Source organism: Tauraco erythrolophus, chromosome 2 (genome assembly GCF_009769465.1).
Source record: "Tauraco erythrolophus isolate bTauEry1 chromosome 2, bTauEry1.pri, whole genome shotgun sequence".
NCBI classification, from domain to species: domain Eukaryota; kingdom Metazoa; phylum Chordata; class Aves; order Musophagiformes; family Musophagidae; genus Tauraco; species Tauraco erythrolophus.
The window spans coordinates 81,584,971-81,604,836 of record NC_141466.1 but is presented as its reverse complement, the minus strand read 5'-3'; the positions used below and the strand labels follow the sequence as shown (position 1 = coordinate 81,604,836).

At 35.6% G+C, this 19,866-nt stretch overlaps 1 protein-coding gene across 1 annotated transcript in view; it reads left to right on the top strand.

Moving 5' to 3' along the window:
• Positions 1 to 19,866, top strand: part of PDE10A (phosphodiesterase 10A) — a 194,358-nt gene that overhangs the window by 127,341 nt on the left and 47,151 nt on the right. The window contains exons 4-6 of the mRNA XM_086626871.1: positions 3,289 to 3,409; positions 5,300 to 5,349; positions 19,428 to 19,568. Of these exons, the coding sequence (XP_086482997.1) occupies positions 3,289 to 3,409; positions 5,300 to 5,349; positions 19,428 to 19,568 (312 nt within the window). The remainder of the gene's footprint in view (positions 1 to 3,288; positions 3,410 to 5,299; positions 5,350 to 19,427; positions 19,569 to 19,866) is intronic.

Genomic DNA, 19,866 nt, shown 5'->3' with positions numbered 1-19,866 from the left:
GATATTTCAGTATGTCCTTTCATGGAATAAAATGTTTGTGATTTTCAGTCTCTTTGTTTAGATCTAATTCACAGCACTATTCTTAAATCACTTGTCATGGATTGCTGTATTCTGTTGCACCACAATATTCCTAAGACAAATAACCATAGAACTATTTTTATATAAATCCTTAAAAATTCCTTCTTTCATATTTATTAATTTGAATATGAATATTTATAACAGAATTTCCTTTCTTAATTGCTAGTTCTTTTTTGTAGAGTTATAATGTATGCAGCCACTAGAAATATGATGCTGGTATGATAGTGCTAAACCAGTTTTTAGACCACTTGAATTATTTTAATGTAATGTCACTGAAACTCAGAATTTTACAGTCAATATGCCAAAATACTTGTAGACACTGAATCTTAAATAGAAGGAAATCAGCAATGGGAAGAATGAATTAAATAAAATGAGTTGAGCATTAACAATGTTTAAATTGCAAACTAAACTACCATAACAAATTAAGAAACAGTGCTTTATATCTGATGAGAAATAAATACTATTTTTCCACCAAATGCATTGAAATTTTTTGAGGAATTACATTCCTAAAGTGGGATTTACAGCAAACATGCACAGGTCTGTGGTAGCACTCGCATTGCATAGTGCAAGGTTTGCTGATGACTTATTCAGTGTTTAAATACATGTTTTCATAAAGAATACTGTGGCTTTTCAACCAAACATAATTATGGTTATCCAATCTAAAATGCCTAGAACCAAATAAATAAACCTCCTTCACTCTACTGTAATAAAAATAAAACCATTTTACAGCATGACAGAGTAATTCTTTGCTGGTGATTGATCTAAGTCATAGAATTACTTAGTTGTGAATTTGGACAAATTCTATTCATCTGACCAGTTGTGACAATCCACAGATTGTCAGTAGTAGAAATCTACTGTATTACAACTGTACGTATTACGCAGCTACCATCTTTTTAGTAACATGAATGCATGCAATGATTTGCCCTGCCTACAAAACGTTTGCAAGCATATGTTGCAGAGGTGAGGATAAAGGGCACATTGCTTATTATGTAATTACTATGCATGCAGAACTGCTGCTTGATTACGGGGAAAGCTGTTACTCTGCCATGACTGTTATGCCAGTGGGCTCATTTTGATGATGGTGTTCTCTTAATGTATTAGCTTTAACCTTTGAAGATTTGATTTAAATCCTGACTGTGCATCACAGGCGAAGAGATATGTACTCATTTCCAAGTTCTGAGAAGGCATTTTTCCACATGATAAAGGCTTTGTGTGTGTGTACTTGATTCGCTGTTGCTACTTCAGGATACGTGGCTGCGCATACTTTTCAGATATGGGTTAACGCAAATGATTAATACACGCTCTTGTTCACCATTTTCCTGTTATATGGCTACTTATAGCTGTACTGTAAGTATAAAAATTCCACTTACATGAAACTGTGCTGCTATTTTCTCCCTTTGAAGAATCATATAGTAGTAAATGTGGGAAACAACAGAGGACAGTCAGTGGAAGCTTGCCAACTGCCATACGGTGCTAATAATGATAATGGCATGCTGTATTGTAAACTCAAGACTTACAGCAGTTTATGCATGTATGCAGTGTGACCTTCCATCGCTGTCAAAATTTATAATCATCACATGAAATTTATAGAAAGAATTATTAAGTGTTAAGTTTGCTATACATGGAGAGCATTTTGGACACCCTAGGTCTCCAGTGTTCTAATATGTCCATCTGCAGCAATGGATTAGTACAATACTATGTGTTAAGAAGGGGTCACGGCAAAGATTGTATGTTTTAAAGGCATTTTAAAGTCAAGATTAAGATCTGCTTAATTTAACGGAATCAGGAATTGTTATTATCCAGCAAGCACTTAACTTTTTATTGTTGGAGTTTTGTGGGGTTTTTTTTGAGGTGAAGAAGACAAATGCATTCTAAATGTGTGCGTATGCTCTGTGTTCATGACATAGTGTGTTGTACACAGAAATGCATGAAAGTAATAGTGGGAATAAAAGTTATACAATGGAGTATATTAGGTAAGTTACGTGCTTAATCTATCAGTAAGTGTCACATGTACATGTTTACCCAAAGTTACTGACAGGGAAGATCTAGAGAGATGGGGAGCAGAGTTACGTATGTGCACATAAGGATGGGAGTGGTGGCTAGACAGTGGTACTCTGTACTTTCGTGACATTTTCCATGGTATTGTTTACATTAGTCTGTTCTATGTTACATTTGGCTCTAAAGTATGAATGAGCAGGAGAATAAATCTTAGTCTTTCAAGCAACGTTAATTCATCTAAATATCACCAGTTTCATTTTTAGTTTAAGCAACGTAATTTACTGCATCACTGAGTTAAATAAGTAATTGACCGTATTACTTGTTACCACAATACCAGTTTTGAAGCAGGGTAATGAATCTTTACTTACCGCCAAGTATTGCTTTCTGTGAAATTATTATTTGTGATGCTGTCCTGCTACACGTGTACATTTACTGCCAGTTTTATCAGCTCTTCAGGACTTGGTTTCAGGACTTGGGAATTGAATAACCAAATGCAGCTGGGCCCCTGAAGTGAGGCTGCATCTCCTTTCCTATGGGATTTTAGCCATGTCATGCTCTCTCATCGTACCAGCAACCAGGACCCCATTACTCCCATCTCAATATCCTAACTGATTTGTAATCTCTTTCTGGCTATGTCTGCTGTCTTCTGTTGAAACAAATGCCTATTAGGCCACAGTTGCTAGCATGGTTTTGACTTGTGATTTCAGTCCTTCAGTCTGTTGGTGTTAATTGCTGCTGTATTTGAAAGGCTGAGCTCCTTGAGCTACCACCTCAAACCTCTGGTGCTTGGCACGGCTCTGTCATTTGGTTCATGAATTTAAGTGGAAGATGCTGGCAAAGGCAGCTAGTTACCTCCCTTCGTGGTGGAGTAGGAGCTTAAAAGGAAGGAATGGAAGGTTACTCACCTTGCAATTGTCACATCTCAGTTTCTTCTGGAGACATTGTCATATGACCACGGCCAAGTTTCGGTGATTACTAATTGCTCAGTGGTGTACTCGATATGCTTTGAACAAACATCTAATGGAGCATAGAGTGGTATCCTGTGCCTCTTGCTTGGCAGCGACCCAGTTCTTCAGACAGCTGGATTAGGACAGTCATGATTGACTCGGCATTGAAATCTCAATGTATTACTGTGAATGAATTTATATGTTTAAAACCTGCAAAATACATCTGAATTATTCTAAAATGTTCTTCTTGTCTTTGCTTCCATAGTACCAGGATACAAATATGCAAGGTGTAGTGTACGAATTGAACAGCTACATAGAACAGCGCCTGGATACAGGAGGAGATAACCAACTACTTCTGTATGAACTGAGCAGCATCATTAAAATAGGTAAGAAGGAGAATCAGATGTCTCTGAGCTGTTACTTTGCATCAGTGCACAGCATATTTCTTACATGGTTTAATTAATAAAGACAGGTATTGTAAGAGTGTTTTATTTGGATGTTTTCTCAGTATGAACTTACTTCACCTTTTGTTCCTCAGTGAGTCCCTGACTGCACTTAAGTGAATTTCATCTTTGGAGACAGTTGTGTATCCAATTGCAAAATTAGAGTCCCCTGCTAAATGAACCAAAGAATAGACCGTTCTAGTTACGATGGTGTTGCAATGTCAATATTGAAAGTAAAAAAAAAAAAAAGCTATCAAGCTATACATACTTGAACTCCATTCAAAACACAACTGAGGTGTTAACTGAGAGAGGGCATATCTTTTGCGTGATCTCAAATTACATTCAGTTGTTTAGCCATTTTTCCCTATCTGATGTAAATAGCTTTTGTGGTAAGAAAATACTATCCATGATCAAAAGTTAAAAAATAAAACAAAAAAAATTCCCGGTAAGAATATAAGTGTAATTTGGCTTCTTTTTAGCCAGAGTGAATTTGCTCAAACTTCAACAGGAAGCATCAGTAGCTTTGTTCAGTATAGCTTTCAGTCAACTCTTTAGAAAAGGTTTTACTGTCCCTGCTACTTTATCATTTTGTAGTGATGAGTAATAGTTCTGGTTTAAATACATGGTGTTTTAAAAGGACCACTTGTTTACTGATTTTGCTTAAGTGATTATTTGGCTATTGATGTCTGGCTCACAGCAAATTAGACTGGATTTTGTTAATACACAGCAGGTGAGAAGCTGTAGTAGATAGGGTCTGCTTATCTTTTACAATCTTTTTTCTTTTGCAAAGCAGATAAGCTTGTTGTTTTTTTTTAAATTTCCTTTACAGTGCTCATTTGCTTCCTAACTTAATGCACTTACATACTACAGCTGAAGGCTTTAAAATCTGAATGCAAATTACCATGTCCTGAATTCTCACTGGTGTTACACTGTTGACAATAAGCAAGTAACTACACAGTGGGATTTTTTGTCAAAGAAATGCAGAAAGCCAATTGATTTTATCACACACAAGTATAATCACTCCCCTGAAATGTACTAAATGGATTCTTGTGTTCATTCATAAAAAATGGGTATCAGATATGTACATTTACTCGTTAGAATGTTTATTAACAGTTAGAAAGACAGACAGACTTACACTCAAAGTATCAAAGTCTGTACAAAATGGAGTAAAAAACATTGACTGCTATATCCTCCTCTGATTTGGAGTTTTCATTTTAGCAGTAAGTTGTGATGGGTTGGTTGACTTGAAACTTTTTAAAGTTTAAGGAACTTCAGTTTACCCTTTGTCATACAACAATTTGAATCTGGCAGAAATCTGACGAGTATAAACTTCCTGGTGTGTGTCAGTGTTTTTGATATGGGGCAGGTGCAGCAAATAGAAACAGTTTGTTTTGAAACACGTTTTTGTGGCAATGTTTGCAACGTTTTATTTCCCCATAATTTTCTATCTTAAAGCAAGGACAAATACAGCTTATCAATGTTATGTATTATACTCATGGAAATTATAATGTTATCTGGCTGATTATCTTGTAAATACATGTTCTTACGTTACTTCTATGCTGTCATATGAATTAATCTGAATTTACAGACATTAGGCCTTGCAATAAGAATAAGATGTATAAATAGGTTGTTTCTAATTGTCTTTTAGAATTATGTCATACTTCTAGCTTTGTAGAGTCTGGGAAGTTTCAAGGGACACAGCAATAGACCTTCTTTAGAATTTTAGATGTTTGTCCTAGGTGGAATTGAATCTGTGGTTTCACCTCAGAGATCTTGTGTAAGTTCAATTTCCCCCTGCGAGTACAATTATTTCTTTTATTATTGCTTTGGCAGCTACAAAAGCAGATGGATTTGCACTATATTTCCTGGGAGAATGCAATAATGTAAGTATGCTGAATTAAGACACTGCTTTTCTGTACAGTTACAAGTGCATTTTCCAATTTGATGATGATATTTTGATTTTATTTTGCATGTCATTTAGCAGGAAATATTACCTAAGTGCTGAATATTAGCTTTATGTTATCTTTATTTCTGTAAAATATAATTTTATTGAACATAGTGGTAATGAAAAAATCTTTCCTACATTTAGATCCTTAGCCTTTTAATTTTATTTAAAGATTTGGCAGTAATGCCGTTGTTTCTCTGACTGTAGCAATTTAATTTGCAATTTAGCCTCATTATTAATTGTCTTTAACAAACAATAAAACTTAGCTTGGATTTGCTCTCTGCATAGCCTATTCTTTTTATCTAGTTATCTCTCTGATTTTTTTTAAAAATGTTGTCAGGTCTTCTCTTAACTGCCAGCTGCCAGTTGATAGTGAGATAATGTAAATTTCAGATGTAGATTTTTGTTTAGTTTCCAAGAGGATCTCTCCATGATCTTGCCAGGCACCGAGGTGAGACTGACTGGCCTGTAGTTCCCTGGAGTAATATGAGGTTCCTCCCAGTCTTCTGATACCTTGAGGGCCTGGGCACTTTATGAACTTCTGTTTTTCCTTTTTTCTTTTTTTTTTTTCTTTTCTTTTTTTTAATAGCCTATTAGGCAATTGAATCTATTTGCTTCCTAGTATAACTCTTTCCTGAAAAAAGTTCCAGCCACTAAAAACAGACATTAACTTTATTTACCGCTGCTATGTAGCTGCATCTCCCCAAATGGAATGTTCTTCATGTAGTTATTATATGGACTGATCCCAAGTCCTTTGAAGTTAGTGTGAGGTTTTCCGTTCACATTAGTGGGCTTTGGGCCAGACTCATGTTTGTAGTCTTGTAACTAAATGGTAATGCATTAGCCTACTTTTTGTAGAAAATTGTCATTGAAAGTGAATTTGGATATCTTTGTCTCTTGAATATTTCATTTGAAGGATGTGTCCAAGTGAGACTATTGTCCAGCAAATACTGGCAATGTGTTTTTATTTATTTTTATTAAATATCTTTTTTAAATGGAGACAAAAAGATTCTGCATAGCATAAATGGTAGAAAGGAGCAAATTCTTAAGTTTCAAAAATGATAAAACCCCCAATCATTAGCCTGGATGAAGTAGTTGCTGAATATCTTTGGCCGCTTAGAATCATAGAATGGTTGAAGAATGTCTTCTGTTTTTTGGTGGCTTAATTTTTTGATGCTTGGTTTGTGACTTAAGTTTCTCAAATTCAGCAAAACTATTTTTTTTTTCTGTTTTAGCATTTGGCTTCTTGTTCGTTAGCTTGAGAAATATACATAAATCTGCTTGTATTTATCTGGTCAGCAGCCTTGTGTTTCAGAACTACACCTGATGTAACAGTTATTTCCACCACACTTTCTAAGAAATATTTTGTGCCTCAATACAGCTGTTCTGGAGTGTGTATATGTCTTTTTGAGAATTAGGTACTGGGAGGGGATTGTGTAAGAACAGAGGAATCCTGCCAATGAGTAGGTACCTACTTTCTCCCAGATGGTTTTTTAATGTTTAGTGATGTGTGTTCTGACTATATTCTCTAAGGGAATTTAGGATCAAAAGTGAAGCAAAAGCATTAACACTGCTTCATTTCAGCTTCTGCTGTAAATATATAGGTGTACTTGTACTTGTGTAAAGAAATCTAAATTTGAGAATCTTGACACATGTTAATCTCAGCTAAAAAACGTTTTGCAATACGGTATTTTCTTAACTACCTTTAGCCTAGATTAAACAGTAAGTTTCCAATTAGGATGGAAGATAACTTCCTTTTACAGAAACTAGATATTTATAAAAAGAAAACCAGCAAATGATTGCTGCATACTTTTTGCTGTTATTTCTTAATATGGAGAGAATTGCCTTATAATTATAATTTTTTTTTTTCATGAGTTACCAAGAATTCATTGTACATCTATCTTTGGTGCAATTTTTAATACGGACAGCACATCTCTTACATGAAAATTATATTAGAACTGAAAACAAATTTGTTTAATGTGAAGAAAGCTCCAGATTACCTGGTCTTTTTCTTTTTGCAAAACATAGAAGATGCACTGACCTTTAAAGGAGGACCTTGTTTTAGGAGAAAATTCTTTTAGATTTTATCAGCAAAAAAGTGAGTTTGTTAAAATACCTGTCCATATATAAAGTTTTTTTATGGCCTTATTTTCTTTCTCTCTATTGAAGTATACAAAACTATATCTTGACTTGTATTAGAGTTGAATAACAGCATAAGGACAAGGTAATTTCTGGCTGACAGGTCTGCCTTCAGGATCTTTACTTGAATGAATTTGCTTGAAATGAAAAATGCTGCACCAATTGCAGGTTACAGTGCATTTCTTTATGCAAGCACTACTGAGAATTGGTGCCAGAATGAGTGTGGCCAGTTCGGTTATTTTAGCGACCTTTGAGTTGTTCAAATTGTTTGGGGGCACTAGCACTCATCACACTCCTTGCTATGGGGTTTCTAATAGTATGATTCTGCTTTTCAAATGATTGCCCCCAAGCAGGTATGTGTCAGTTGCATGCCTAATTCCTTCCTTCCCCATAAAGTTGCCCTGTGTATCAGAATCTGGTTTCGCATGTGCCATACACGTGGTAGAATGCATTGCAAAATACTCAGGTGCTAGAAGCAATATAGCTTCCTCATCAGGGTCAAGTGATCTGAACAGTCCTGTACCCATGCTGCCTCTGGTTCTCGAACTTTCTCCATGTCTAAGAAATTATCTTTGTCCTCAGGTTAGTGCAGTTATGCAAATAAAGTGATTTATTCTTAAGGTACATAACAACCATTTTGCAAATACTATATTTTGGAGACCAGAAACACTTCCAAATCAAACAGGAATGTAACTCTCCAGCAAAGGACTTTATTTCAGTTTTCTGTTTTGTTCCTTATGAGGGTGAATATGTAGTTCATACTTCTCATGTTATGACTTTAAGTCATGTTTAAAGATTATATGCAATTAAAGGATTTACTGAAATCCTCGTATTGGACTAGGGGTGTGTGCGTGTGTGTAAATCAACATGCCTAAGTACCACGCTAGCTGGGCATGGATTTAAGCCCATAAAATCACATCTTTACAAGGCGAAACTTCTAAAATACTTAACAGCTACAAATTTTCGAATGTGTTCTTATATTATCTAGTTCTTCACATGCTTCTTGTTTATAGTCCTTACTTGTGTGAGTAATTCACCTCATGATTACATTATGATTCCTACGTAAAGATGGAATGACTTCGAATTTAATAAGCATACACTTTTATTTTAAAGTAGCTTTTACTAGGTCTTGTGAGTGTTACTTAGTTTCTGAAAATGCAAATTGTGTTGACAAACACATCATCCTTGCTTCAGATAGAAGTTTCCAATAGCTTTCTTGTAAGAAATAATTATGTTCGGCCACAAACTCTGTGCTTCAGGGTGTATCTTACTAAGCTATTCTAGAATTTCTGGTCGTGCAGAAATTGTTGCAGCTTGACTTGCAGTGCCACCTAGTGAATTTATGGAGTGGGTGATCTGAATTACTAGGAACTGAGGAAAAAACATCTACTGCTTGCTAACTGTCTCAGGTTTTTGTGCCAGGCTAAGGTACATTATTTTGAATGTGTAGACATCTTCTCTGACATTTGAGTCTTTTAACATGTTTCCAGGTGAAACTCTTCTAGTTGCAAGTCAATTCAGGAAATTTTGGTCTCTATTCTTGAATCAATTCTAACATCATGTATTCTTTTTATATATGAAGTGGAAGAAATCTGTTGCTTTCTTATTTGCCAGTGAATAGTGATACTCAGCAGAGAGGGAAAGCTGTTGATGAGTTATAGTGTCTGAGTTTAACTTTGAGTCAATAAATTATCAAACTGAAAGAAATTAGGTAAATAAATGTCAAGATATATTTTAGTAATATTTGGTCCTGTTTCATTTAATAGTCAGGTAAATGGACTTGTGGAATATCGTTATGATGAATATACTGTAGGTAGAATTTAGAACTGGTTAGAAAACTAAACAGAGACTAGTTCTATATGGTTCACTATCAGAACGGGAGGGTATTTTGCACAAATCCTCAAGGACTTATCCTGAATCTGATTTTACTTAGTATATTCATTAATGCATAGGTGAAGAAAGAATATAGGCTTATTAAATTTGCACATTACATGAAACTGGGAAGGACTGCAGATGTGTTTGTAGGGACAGATTAGAATTCAAAATGATTTTGGGAAAATGGTCTGCAGAAACTGGACAATGATTCAGTGAGGACAGGTGCTGGGCTGTCCATAGATTGCCGCTCTCTGTGTAGGGCAGTCAATGACTTTTAGAAAGATTCTGAGGTTTGCAGTGTATTAGAAGGTAAACATGAGTCAGCGATATCATTGCTGTAGAAAAAAAAAAAAACAACACTGTTGTATGTAGCAGAAGCAGAAATCTAGCCTTTGTGTAATTTTCCCATTCCTCTGTCCACTACTAAAGTCTCAGGTGGAATAATATGTCTGGTTTAAGCACTACATTTTTAAGAAAGATTGGAGGAGCTGAAGTGACTCCAGGAGAGAGCAGGGAGAATGGTCAGGAAACGAAAGAACTGGTATTGCTTTGTCTAAAGGAAAGAAAGTTGGGGGGTGAAGATATGTCTGGATAAGGCAGAGAGGAAGGGAGTAATCGCTTCTCCATACCTACAGTGTGTAGGGCTTGAATTGGCATCTGGAAAGCTTCCCCAGTTGTGGCTATAATGAGGCACTACAGTGTGTTGCTTGTGAAAGCTCAGGGATCCTCATCCCTGGAAATGTTTGAGAACTGTCTGGACAAACATCTTTCAGAAAAATGCTTAGCTGGCCATGCCTTGAAATGGAAGGGATGGAAAAGGAGTATGTCAACTTAGTTTTCTGTGTCAATGAACTGGTGTACCTCTTGTGGTGTTTTTCAGTTGTGTAAATCAACTGGAAAGTTTCTAGGAATGAAGTGCAGTTAGAAATTGACGCTGTTCAGAAGGATGAAAAGATTTTTAAAAAAAACCCCACAACTACTAGTTCTTTTACAGCACAGAAGTACATTGTCTTCATTTCACAAGTATCCAACATTTGTACATATTATGTAGTTTAAAAAATAAAATCTCCTGTCACGTACACTGTCAGTTATCAAGAAAGAAATAAGTTTTTATAAACAATGGAAGTAGTTACTGGGTTTTTTCTTCATTTATCCCTGTGTGCTTCATATAGTAGGGTTGCTGTACTTAGGTTTAAACCCAGGACATAATTGCCTATAGCTCTTTAAGATTTTAGCATGATAATATTGGGCTACTACTTCAACTTAGCAAGTTTACAAATCCAAGGTTTTTGCCTGTGGATGCTTTCCAAATAAATTCTGTTTACTTGGGTTTTTGGTCATCATTGCTTATTATGATGAGTTTTATTCCTGAAAAAAAACTAATCTTAGGGCACAGCCATTATACCTATCTGCAAATTTATCATTAGACTGTGTAGTTTTACATGTAGGTTGTTACGTCCTTTAACAAAAGTAAAAATCTATTGCTGTTATTGAGCAGAAAAGGATGTGATCAGCAAAACCCATTAAGCTCACTTAATATCAACTTGCTTAATTCCCATTTCTCTTTATTTTTTTTTCCAAGCATCAAGTCATATAGCAATGCTTTATTATTAAGACTTTAATTTAATGTCTATTGAACATTGAATGATTTCCTATTAAGCATTTTTAGGGCCAGTTTTTTCAGCATAATTTGCTGTGGAAGAAACTAGATCAGGGTCCAGTCACCCTTGCCATCAAAACAGTTTGTTAATGGAATGCTTGTCACATGTGTACTTTAACTCTCATTCTAATCACTAAATTTCATTCTTATCCAGACCTCTTTTCTGCAAAGAAATTCTAGAAAAATCAGTTTATGATTGGTATTTCCTTAGTTATAAAGAGTATTATAAAAAAAGAAGAAACAACTGAGCAGTTTGTGAAATGGCAGGCAATACATGTTTGCAGTTCAAATCCAGCCCTGACAAACTTTGTATAGTTAGTTGAATGCTTTATAGTCTTTATGGGTTGGGATTTGGTGTTGTGCTGGATTCCCACGGGCTACACACCAACAGCTGCTAGAAAAATAGCATTAATTACAGCCGTAGTTGACCTCTTAATCAGAAGAGCCAAAGACTGAAAGCACCTGAAAACTATAGGTACTTTCATATCCCTGTAAGAATATCTGTCAGAAGGTGCTGATAGTATTGTGTTGAGACTTGAGCTGCTACTCCTCGTCTTTTACTGGGATTTTCATCTGCTTCCCCTGTCAAGCATTAGGTTTTCACTAGAAAAACCAATCGTGGGGCAAAGTTATGACAGCATGACAAGATGTGCATGTCTTAGCTGTTACAAAAGAGGAGCAATGATTTTTTTTTCAGCCACAGTAAAAGAGGTTCAGGATAAATTACTTCATAGTTTCAACAGACTGTGTACATTACACCGAGAAAAGAGCACCAAAAGCCATGGTATTATGGCTTATTGGATACATGCTAATTTTGCTTTGTATCTGAAAGCCAGGTTTGGTGTGTTTAGCTGTGAATTGAGAATGCTGTCATGTTGATATCCCTCAAGAACTGATTATGGGGTATAACATTGTGCATTCCTGTAGACTGGAAGACTTGTTAATATATTAGTATTTTAAAAAGATATTAGAGATTACAATACGTTGCCTATACGTAAAGCTCCCATGAAATATGAAGGGATGAATTTTGTTACGTTTGTCTGTGTTCACCAGTGGTTGAACCTTTGTTATGGTTGTCGTTTGTTTCGGACTCTGTTTTGTTTCAGTTTGTTTTTTTCAAGCACTGCTTGCTCTCTGTGGTCATTATAAGGCCATTAGTGAATTCCAAGCCACGCTGTAACATCAGTCAAAATTAATAGGAGTTTTTTGGCTGGAGATTTTATCGAAGTGAATTAAGAGATTAAACTAGGAGGGAAGGAATCATTTTGAAGATTTTGGGCCGAGCTGGAACAACCTCTCGTGTCACAGAAGACACGAAAGAACGCACCTCATGTACTCTGAGGTTCCAACAAGGTATAGGAGGTTTCTGGTGTCAGACTTCAGTGTTTCCCTGCCTAACTACATTTAAAGAAAGAATCCATCACCATATGGAACCTGTTGGAAAAAGATTGGCAATAGGGTAGTTGAATTTGATGTTGGTAAGGAGATTCTGTCTGTGTCTGGAAGGAGGGAAAACAGATCAAAATAGGGAATTGCAGGATCCCATGGGCTGCTGGATGCCAGAATGCATGAACCTGGAAGCTTCCAAAGGATTTGCTCTCCAAGCCAATGTTTGCTCTTTAGGTCATTTATCAAACCCAGAGTGATTGTCCCATCTTGATTACCTTCTTCTTCATTGGCAGTAGAGATATCTAATGCTCTGTCTTCGCTAGATGTCTTTCATTACTTAACTTTTGCCAGGAGAGAGACGGTGACATCGCAATGTCAGTAAAGAGCTATTCACGTTTATCTGTTTCTGATACTGACTTACGTTCTCTCACTGCAAGTGGTTATAGCAGCAAAACTTACTGTGAGCAGTGCACAGGCATCCTGCTGTCTCCTCAACCTTTTTCTTTTTTCTGCATTGTGAGTTGTTAGTGTAGTGTTTGGGAAATTATGGGACTTTATATTCTCATATTTCCTTTTTTATTGACTGTATGTTGTTTAAGCTGTGGTTGAAAATCTATTGATTCCTTATTTCGATTGTTAATCACTGTTCAGTGTCGTTATCAGAAGTGCAAACTGTTAGTCTGCTTTTGAAGTAAAATATTCAAACCCACTAAAGAAATACAAGTAATTTGAAAGGGCCCAATCTATCCATTTCTTAGTTTACTCGTGAAGCTGTATACAATATTTCTGATGTCTGCATGGGAACTTTTCTAATTACCTTTTGAGCTGGTGAAGGATGATTTGAATGTGCATTTGCAAATTAAAGGAATGCTGGAGTGATTCATGGTTAGAAGACAGTAGGTGAGCCCCAAATTTTATTATTACTGCAGTACTTTTAATTTTATAAGTATTAAGCAAAGGAAAAACATGAAATGTGAGCTGGATAGGTGATGCGAAAAACCTGGTGGTTTTGGACAGTGGTAATTAAAGAGATTCCCTTAAAGCTGAGTCTGTGGGATGCCTCAGAGATTATTTCAGTAACATGCCATGGTAGAGCAGAGCACAGCATTTTCTGTTCTTACTGCATTTTGTTTGGCTGACCTTGCCATTGATGGCTTCTAGAATTCAAAAGCTTTGTTAACAAAACCCTAACAAAATTAGAGAAATTTCCCCTTCCTTAATTTGCAATAAATTTTTAAACTAATTCAGATTTAAATCGATCATATGTAGAGTTTATCAACAGTCATGAAACTTTATTTGGTGTATCTATAAAGTCAATGTGTAATGGTAGAAGCTTATGATATAATTACAGCTTATATATGGTTATGAGAAAATTTGCCTTTCTTTTTAATAGGCTTGCATGGTCAGGATGAGATTATCAATTGTTCTGCGGTCTTGGAGATCAAAGGGGTTTTTTTGAGGTCTAGGTGGAGGTCTGTCCTTGCGCAGTCATACTTTTCTGCCTGTACAGAGTCAAGAGGAACAGTGACAAATTTAGAACCTTCTGGGTAGTTTAAAGAGGTTTTTTTTTGTCACGCCCCTTCAGCAGTGGTGTTTGTAGTTTCCCATAAGAAGCAGAACGGGATTGCTTCTTCAAAACTCTTTTTATCACTGGAAGTAAAATAATGTCCACAAGGTTTTTCCAATATAGAGATGCCTATTCACAGCAGTACTTCATGGTGGTAGCAACAGAGGGGTTTAGCAGCCAAACTGGTACAAGGATACAGGAAAGACTGTGCTGGTGAAAGCAGCTTTTGCTAATAACGCTTCATGGTGTCAACACAGTCTTTTGGCCATTGAAGATCCAGTGAAGACCTTTTCTGGAGAAAATTATGTGCCTGTGGAAGAAGTGAGTTCCTTGTTTTCTGGTGAAAGTGGCCATTTCATTTTGTCTTTTTTTTTTTTGTATTTTGTTTTAAGAAGCTGTTTCTGAGAAGGGAAAGATTTGTGTGTTGTTTTATATTTAGTTATGGGCATTATGCAGGAGACAAGCATGGAAAAGCACGTTTTGTACATGTAATTTAAATAACATAGTGTCGTGGTTTAACCCCAGCCATCAACTAAACACCACACAGCCACTTGCTCACTCCTGACCAGTGGGATGGGGGAGACAATCGGCAAGGTAGAAGTAAGAAAACTCATGGGTTGAGATACAGAGAGTTTAACAAGTAAAGTAAAAGCCATGTCTGCAAGCAAAGCAAAAAAAAAGAATTTGTTCACTAGTTCCCATGGGCAGACAGGTGTTCAGCCATCTCCAGGAAAGCAGGGCTCCATCATGTGTAACAATGGCTTGGGAAGACAAATGCCATCATTCTGAATGTCTCCCCTTCCTTCTTTTTGCCCCAGCTTTTTATTGCTGAGCATGACTTCATATGGTGTGGAATATCCCTTTGGTCAGCTGTGGTCAGCTGTCCCAGCTGTGTCACTTCCCAACTTGTTGTGCACCCCCAGCCTACTCGCTGGTGCGGTGGGGTGAGGAGCAGAAAAGCCCTTGACTCTGTGTAAGCACTGCTCAGCAATAACAAAAACATCCCTATGTTATCAATAATGTTTCCAGCTACTGTGAAGAAAATTAACTCTATCCCAGCCAAAACCAGCACACACAGTTACTTTGCTAAGCATGACGCATTGCTATCTTGGCCTAAAGAACCAAATATGTCTTAAGAAAAAGTAAGAAGAAAGGTGTGAATGAAAGTGTTAATCTTTGGAGAGATCAGCTTTGCTCTCCAGTGTCCAGTTAATTTAAGTTGACTGATTCCACTACTTAGACTATGTAATTCCGACTTTAAACATTGTCTTTCATCTCCTACGTTTTGCAATACTCTGCAATATCAACCACCTTCAGTATTGAACACATTATAGTGTTACTGTTCCTGCTATAAAAGTACTTTTTAAGTAGCAATTTTTTTTCCTATAAGCGTATAGTGTAGCGGGTCAAACGTTTGTGAAGATATGTATTTCAGTATTTCTATACCCTTTATATCCTAAATCTTTTCCTAGCTTTTTTGATTATTATTTTTAAAAATTCTATCAGAAGACCAATTTAAATAAATCATGAACTGTGATTTCTTCAGTCTGATTAAAATAATGTACTTCTTTTTCAGATCATAGAGTACTTTTTTTTGGATCTGTTATTTAAAATATTATTTTTTGTTCTATTTAAGTGCATGTAAAAACATGAAACTGAAGCTTATGAAGACAAGCAACAGAGAAAATAAGATTTTATTTAAGAATTATTTGTATCTATTAGATTGTAAGAAATTAAGAATACGTGGAGCTTTTTATTCTGGTAAATAGAGCAAGTTTCTTCTGGCAGATTCAATGAACTGATTTAATGTTTTTTGTTGTTTGGGTTTTGTGTTGTGTGTTGTTTGGGTTTGTTTGGGTTTTTGTAGCACATTCTTGTAATTCATATGGAAAATAAACGTTCTGACTTCTTCAATGTCTTTCACTGCTAAAGGCTGTTCTTTAAAGAAGCTTTGAGAGTAACTGGGTTTGAAGAACAAGGTTGAGGTTTGAGATCAGAATAAGCAGAAAATTTCAAGATTTTGTGCACTTCTGCCATAATGCAAGACATCAAAATGAAGTAAATACTGTGCATGTTCAGTAGAGCTACTCCATGGAAGAAATATCTTTCCTTCCAACTGCATGAGATGTAGGAAATAAATATGCCGAAATGACTTGTCAGAGCTGAAACACTATGTGGCAGTTCTTTTCTCTTTTAAGGTAGTTTTGTTCTCATCTGTATCACAATATTAGCAAATAAATAACTGGGTGGAAAACTCTCTTCCTTGTCTTGCTGAACTTTTTGAGACTGCCTGACTTTCTACTTAAAGAGCAAGATAAATAGTTATTCATTTTGTCAAAATCTTGAGTGTTTTTGTTTTGAACTCACTAAATGCTCTAAGTGTTGGACTACTGGTTCTTCTTGGACAGACCTCACTCTTCTTTTGGCTATGAGTTCTGGGCTTTTCTTTGCCAATTTGTCTTCTCCTTAGCAAAAAGTCCAACTTTCTCCTTCCAAAATGCTGTTAATCCATTACAGCTAAGGTACCTTCATTGCTGCAGGATTACCTACATATGGTGCGTTATATTGCATCTCCTTAGCTTCTGAATATTTCAGTGTGTTCTTTTTGGAATTGTTTTGTGTTTTGTAATGTGCCTTGCATGTCTGCAGAAAAAAAGAAATGATAATTATGAGAGGATGCATCTCATGTCATCATTTTCTACAGCTGACAGTAGATGCTGAATTTTCACATGCAGATTGTACCTTTAATATTCTGTGCTAGAAGACAGCCCCTGTTTAGTAATCTACCCAGTTTCACAGGGCCTAAATTGGTAACTATCGACCTCTGAAGTCTATCTACTTTCTTTCACACCTGACTTTTCCTTGTCTTTTGATCCATTTGGCTTGCTCTAGCTCTAAGCCATAGTGCAAGGCACTCTGTGGAGGCTATATGGTGAACTATGAAGTTCGTACTCCCATGCTAATTGGAGCCTCAGCTGAAATAACAGTATTAATACAAATTTTTTATCATAGTTTCCATCTGTAAAATGAGGATAGTGTCACCTCTCAACTTACAGGGGAGTTGTAATAATGCATAGTTAGAGATTGTGAGGTACTCAGGTGCCATAGTGATACTGACCTCACAGGTGTAGGAGAGCAAAATAAGGGAAATGCCATTGATTTCATAGTGCCTAGATTTCACTTAATTTCTTTAATCAATCCGGACAATAGATTTTTTTGAGATTTTATGGTGTTTTTTTTTTATGCGGAGAATTAAGTATGCATTTAACAGCATAATATTTTGTTTGCTATTACTACAATTAGTAGTAATATTAATATATTAGTTTTTATTATTTACATCAAAATTATATTAATATACTATATTATATATAATATGTTATGTATTATATCATATTATTTTAAGATCTTTATATTATTATATTAATATTAATATAATGTAAGTACTAGTAATTATATTTATTACTACAACAATTCCAGTGCGAAGCTCCATGCTTACTGCTAAACCTAAGCTGAAATCTTATTTGAACAAACTAAGTTTTGTTCAGTCTTTCAAGGCAACACTGCATTCTGAGCTACTGGAATCTGGAGTACCGGTGCACCTGCTTTTGTCTGCTGTTACAGAAACCTTTGGGAAGGATAAATGTAGAGACAGATTAGATGTAATTAATATTACTTATCATAACCGTTGATGCTGTAGAATCTTGGGTAGTTGACCCTCGTAGCAGTCCTAATGAAAGCGAAGTCTGATAGTAAAACTAATCACTACAAAGGAGCAGCACAACATGTGGCCATTCTTACCAGGGATGTAAATAATACATTGTGTGGTGTATCTATCAGAGAGATAGACTATGATCGGTCTATGGTATTATAGATGTAAATTAACAAACCTCCATTTGACTAGCAAGGATCTTTGCTTAAAATGTTTCATCTTAGTTCATATGCTTTAATTTAATAATTTAAAATCATATCGCTATTTAGCAGCAGAGTTACTACAGGAGCTCTCTATATTTACTCCTGGTCTTACAAATTTATCAGTGAAATAAATTATATCATTGATTATAGTAAATAAGAAAACACAATTTGCTGACAGAAGGTGGATCTCTGAGATGGTGCTTTAGTTGCACTAATATTAAGAATGTATAAGGAGGGATGGCTCAAGAGATTAGGACATTAAGCTAAAGTCTTAGAAATATAGATTTGATCCCTGCTGTTCTAACACTTTTTGTAACCTTTACCATGTCACTTGTTCTTCATGTGCCTAAATTCATTTAAAGGATAATAGCTCTGTTATGCTGAATAGGGTGTGACAGTGATAAATGCTTTAAAATTTTTAGTCTCTTGGATTCTTTAGCATTAGGAGACATATAAATTGATGGATGTAATGAGACAAAGGTAGAAAAATGAAACAGAAGATGAAACTTTTTGCATGTAAAATAAACTATTCCTGCTGATTGCATTGGAGACAGGGTTGTTTTGTTATTTTAAAATCAGTTGTCACTAATAGACTACTTCTCTGCAGGTTGCCTGAGGGGAAAAATAAAGGAAAATTTTAAAGAGGCTGTGATAGGAACATTGTTTTCCAGCACTCTACTGTTCCATAAAGTTTATTTTTCATCCAAAAATGAATGAAATTTTAGATTTGAAGAGTGTTTGGCATATAGAAGTGTTTTCAGGTTCAACCTTTATATGTGTGTTTAATTTTCCTTTTGTGAACTAGTATTTGCAATCCGTTTGCAAATTTGTTAACTTGTTTAATATTTTTGTTATAGAACAATTATCAGGTGTTTCTGGATGAGTTTCATGATGTGAATATTGTCATATATGACTTTTCAACAAATGAGGCAGTTTTAGATAGACAGCAAGTAAGATGGGTGTTTCTTCTAGTACAGGGGATGAGTGCAGTCACTTGGATTTCAGGAAATAAAGTGTTAGGATAAATTTGGAATTACCTTTCCTTGGGATGAGATAAACAAGAAATTTAAAGATTATCTCTACTTTTTGAGATTTTCTATTGAAATAGATGAGCACATCCTAGGGGGAAAGAAAAAAAAATCATTCTCTGACAAGGTAGTGTTTTCCGCTGTGAGTCTTTCTGGGGTGTATTGTGTGTTCAAGGTAAACATAATCCAACCCTGATATAAGCGATGACTGACCAGCAGAAGAGTTATCTGCTGCCTGAATGGTGACTTTAGATGGTGATTTCATAAGATTTCCAAATAGTTAAGCAGAGTTTATCCGACTACTTTTCATTGTCAAAAGCTGTTTTTCTCTACATTGTCTACTTTATTCGATCCTGCATAGGTAGCACAGTAACCCTGTAAAAGTAACCGTGCTTTCTAATTGCATTCTTTTTTTTTCTTTTTTTTTTTTTTTTCCTTCTAACTAGAGTCTGTGTATATTTACACCACCAGGAGCTAAAGAAGGACAACCACGGCTCATTCCTGCAGGGCCCATTGCACACGGCACTACAGTATCTGCTTATGTAGCCAGATCCAGAAAAACGTTGTTAGTAGAAGATATTCTGGGGGTAAAAAGCTTTCTCTTTTTAATGCGATGATTACAGCATGTGCTTTGAATTAATATTTTGATACTGGAATGTTTATTGAGCTGAATGTATAATGATAGAATTTACATCTGTCTTGCTACCAATAAAATAAATTTGAGTTTGGATTAGCTTCAGAGAATAATTTCAGAATATCTCATTTATTTTTAAGTTTAAATATTGTTTTTCTTTTTTTGTCTTTTAACATTTATTTGGTTGTCAGATAAGGGAAGTTATGATACCATTGTCACTTGGAGAGAAAAATCCTCCTGTCCTCCTGGTC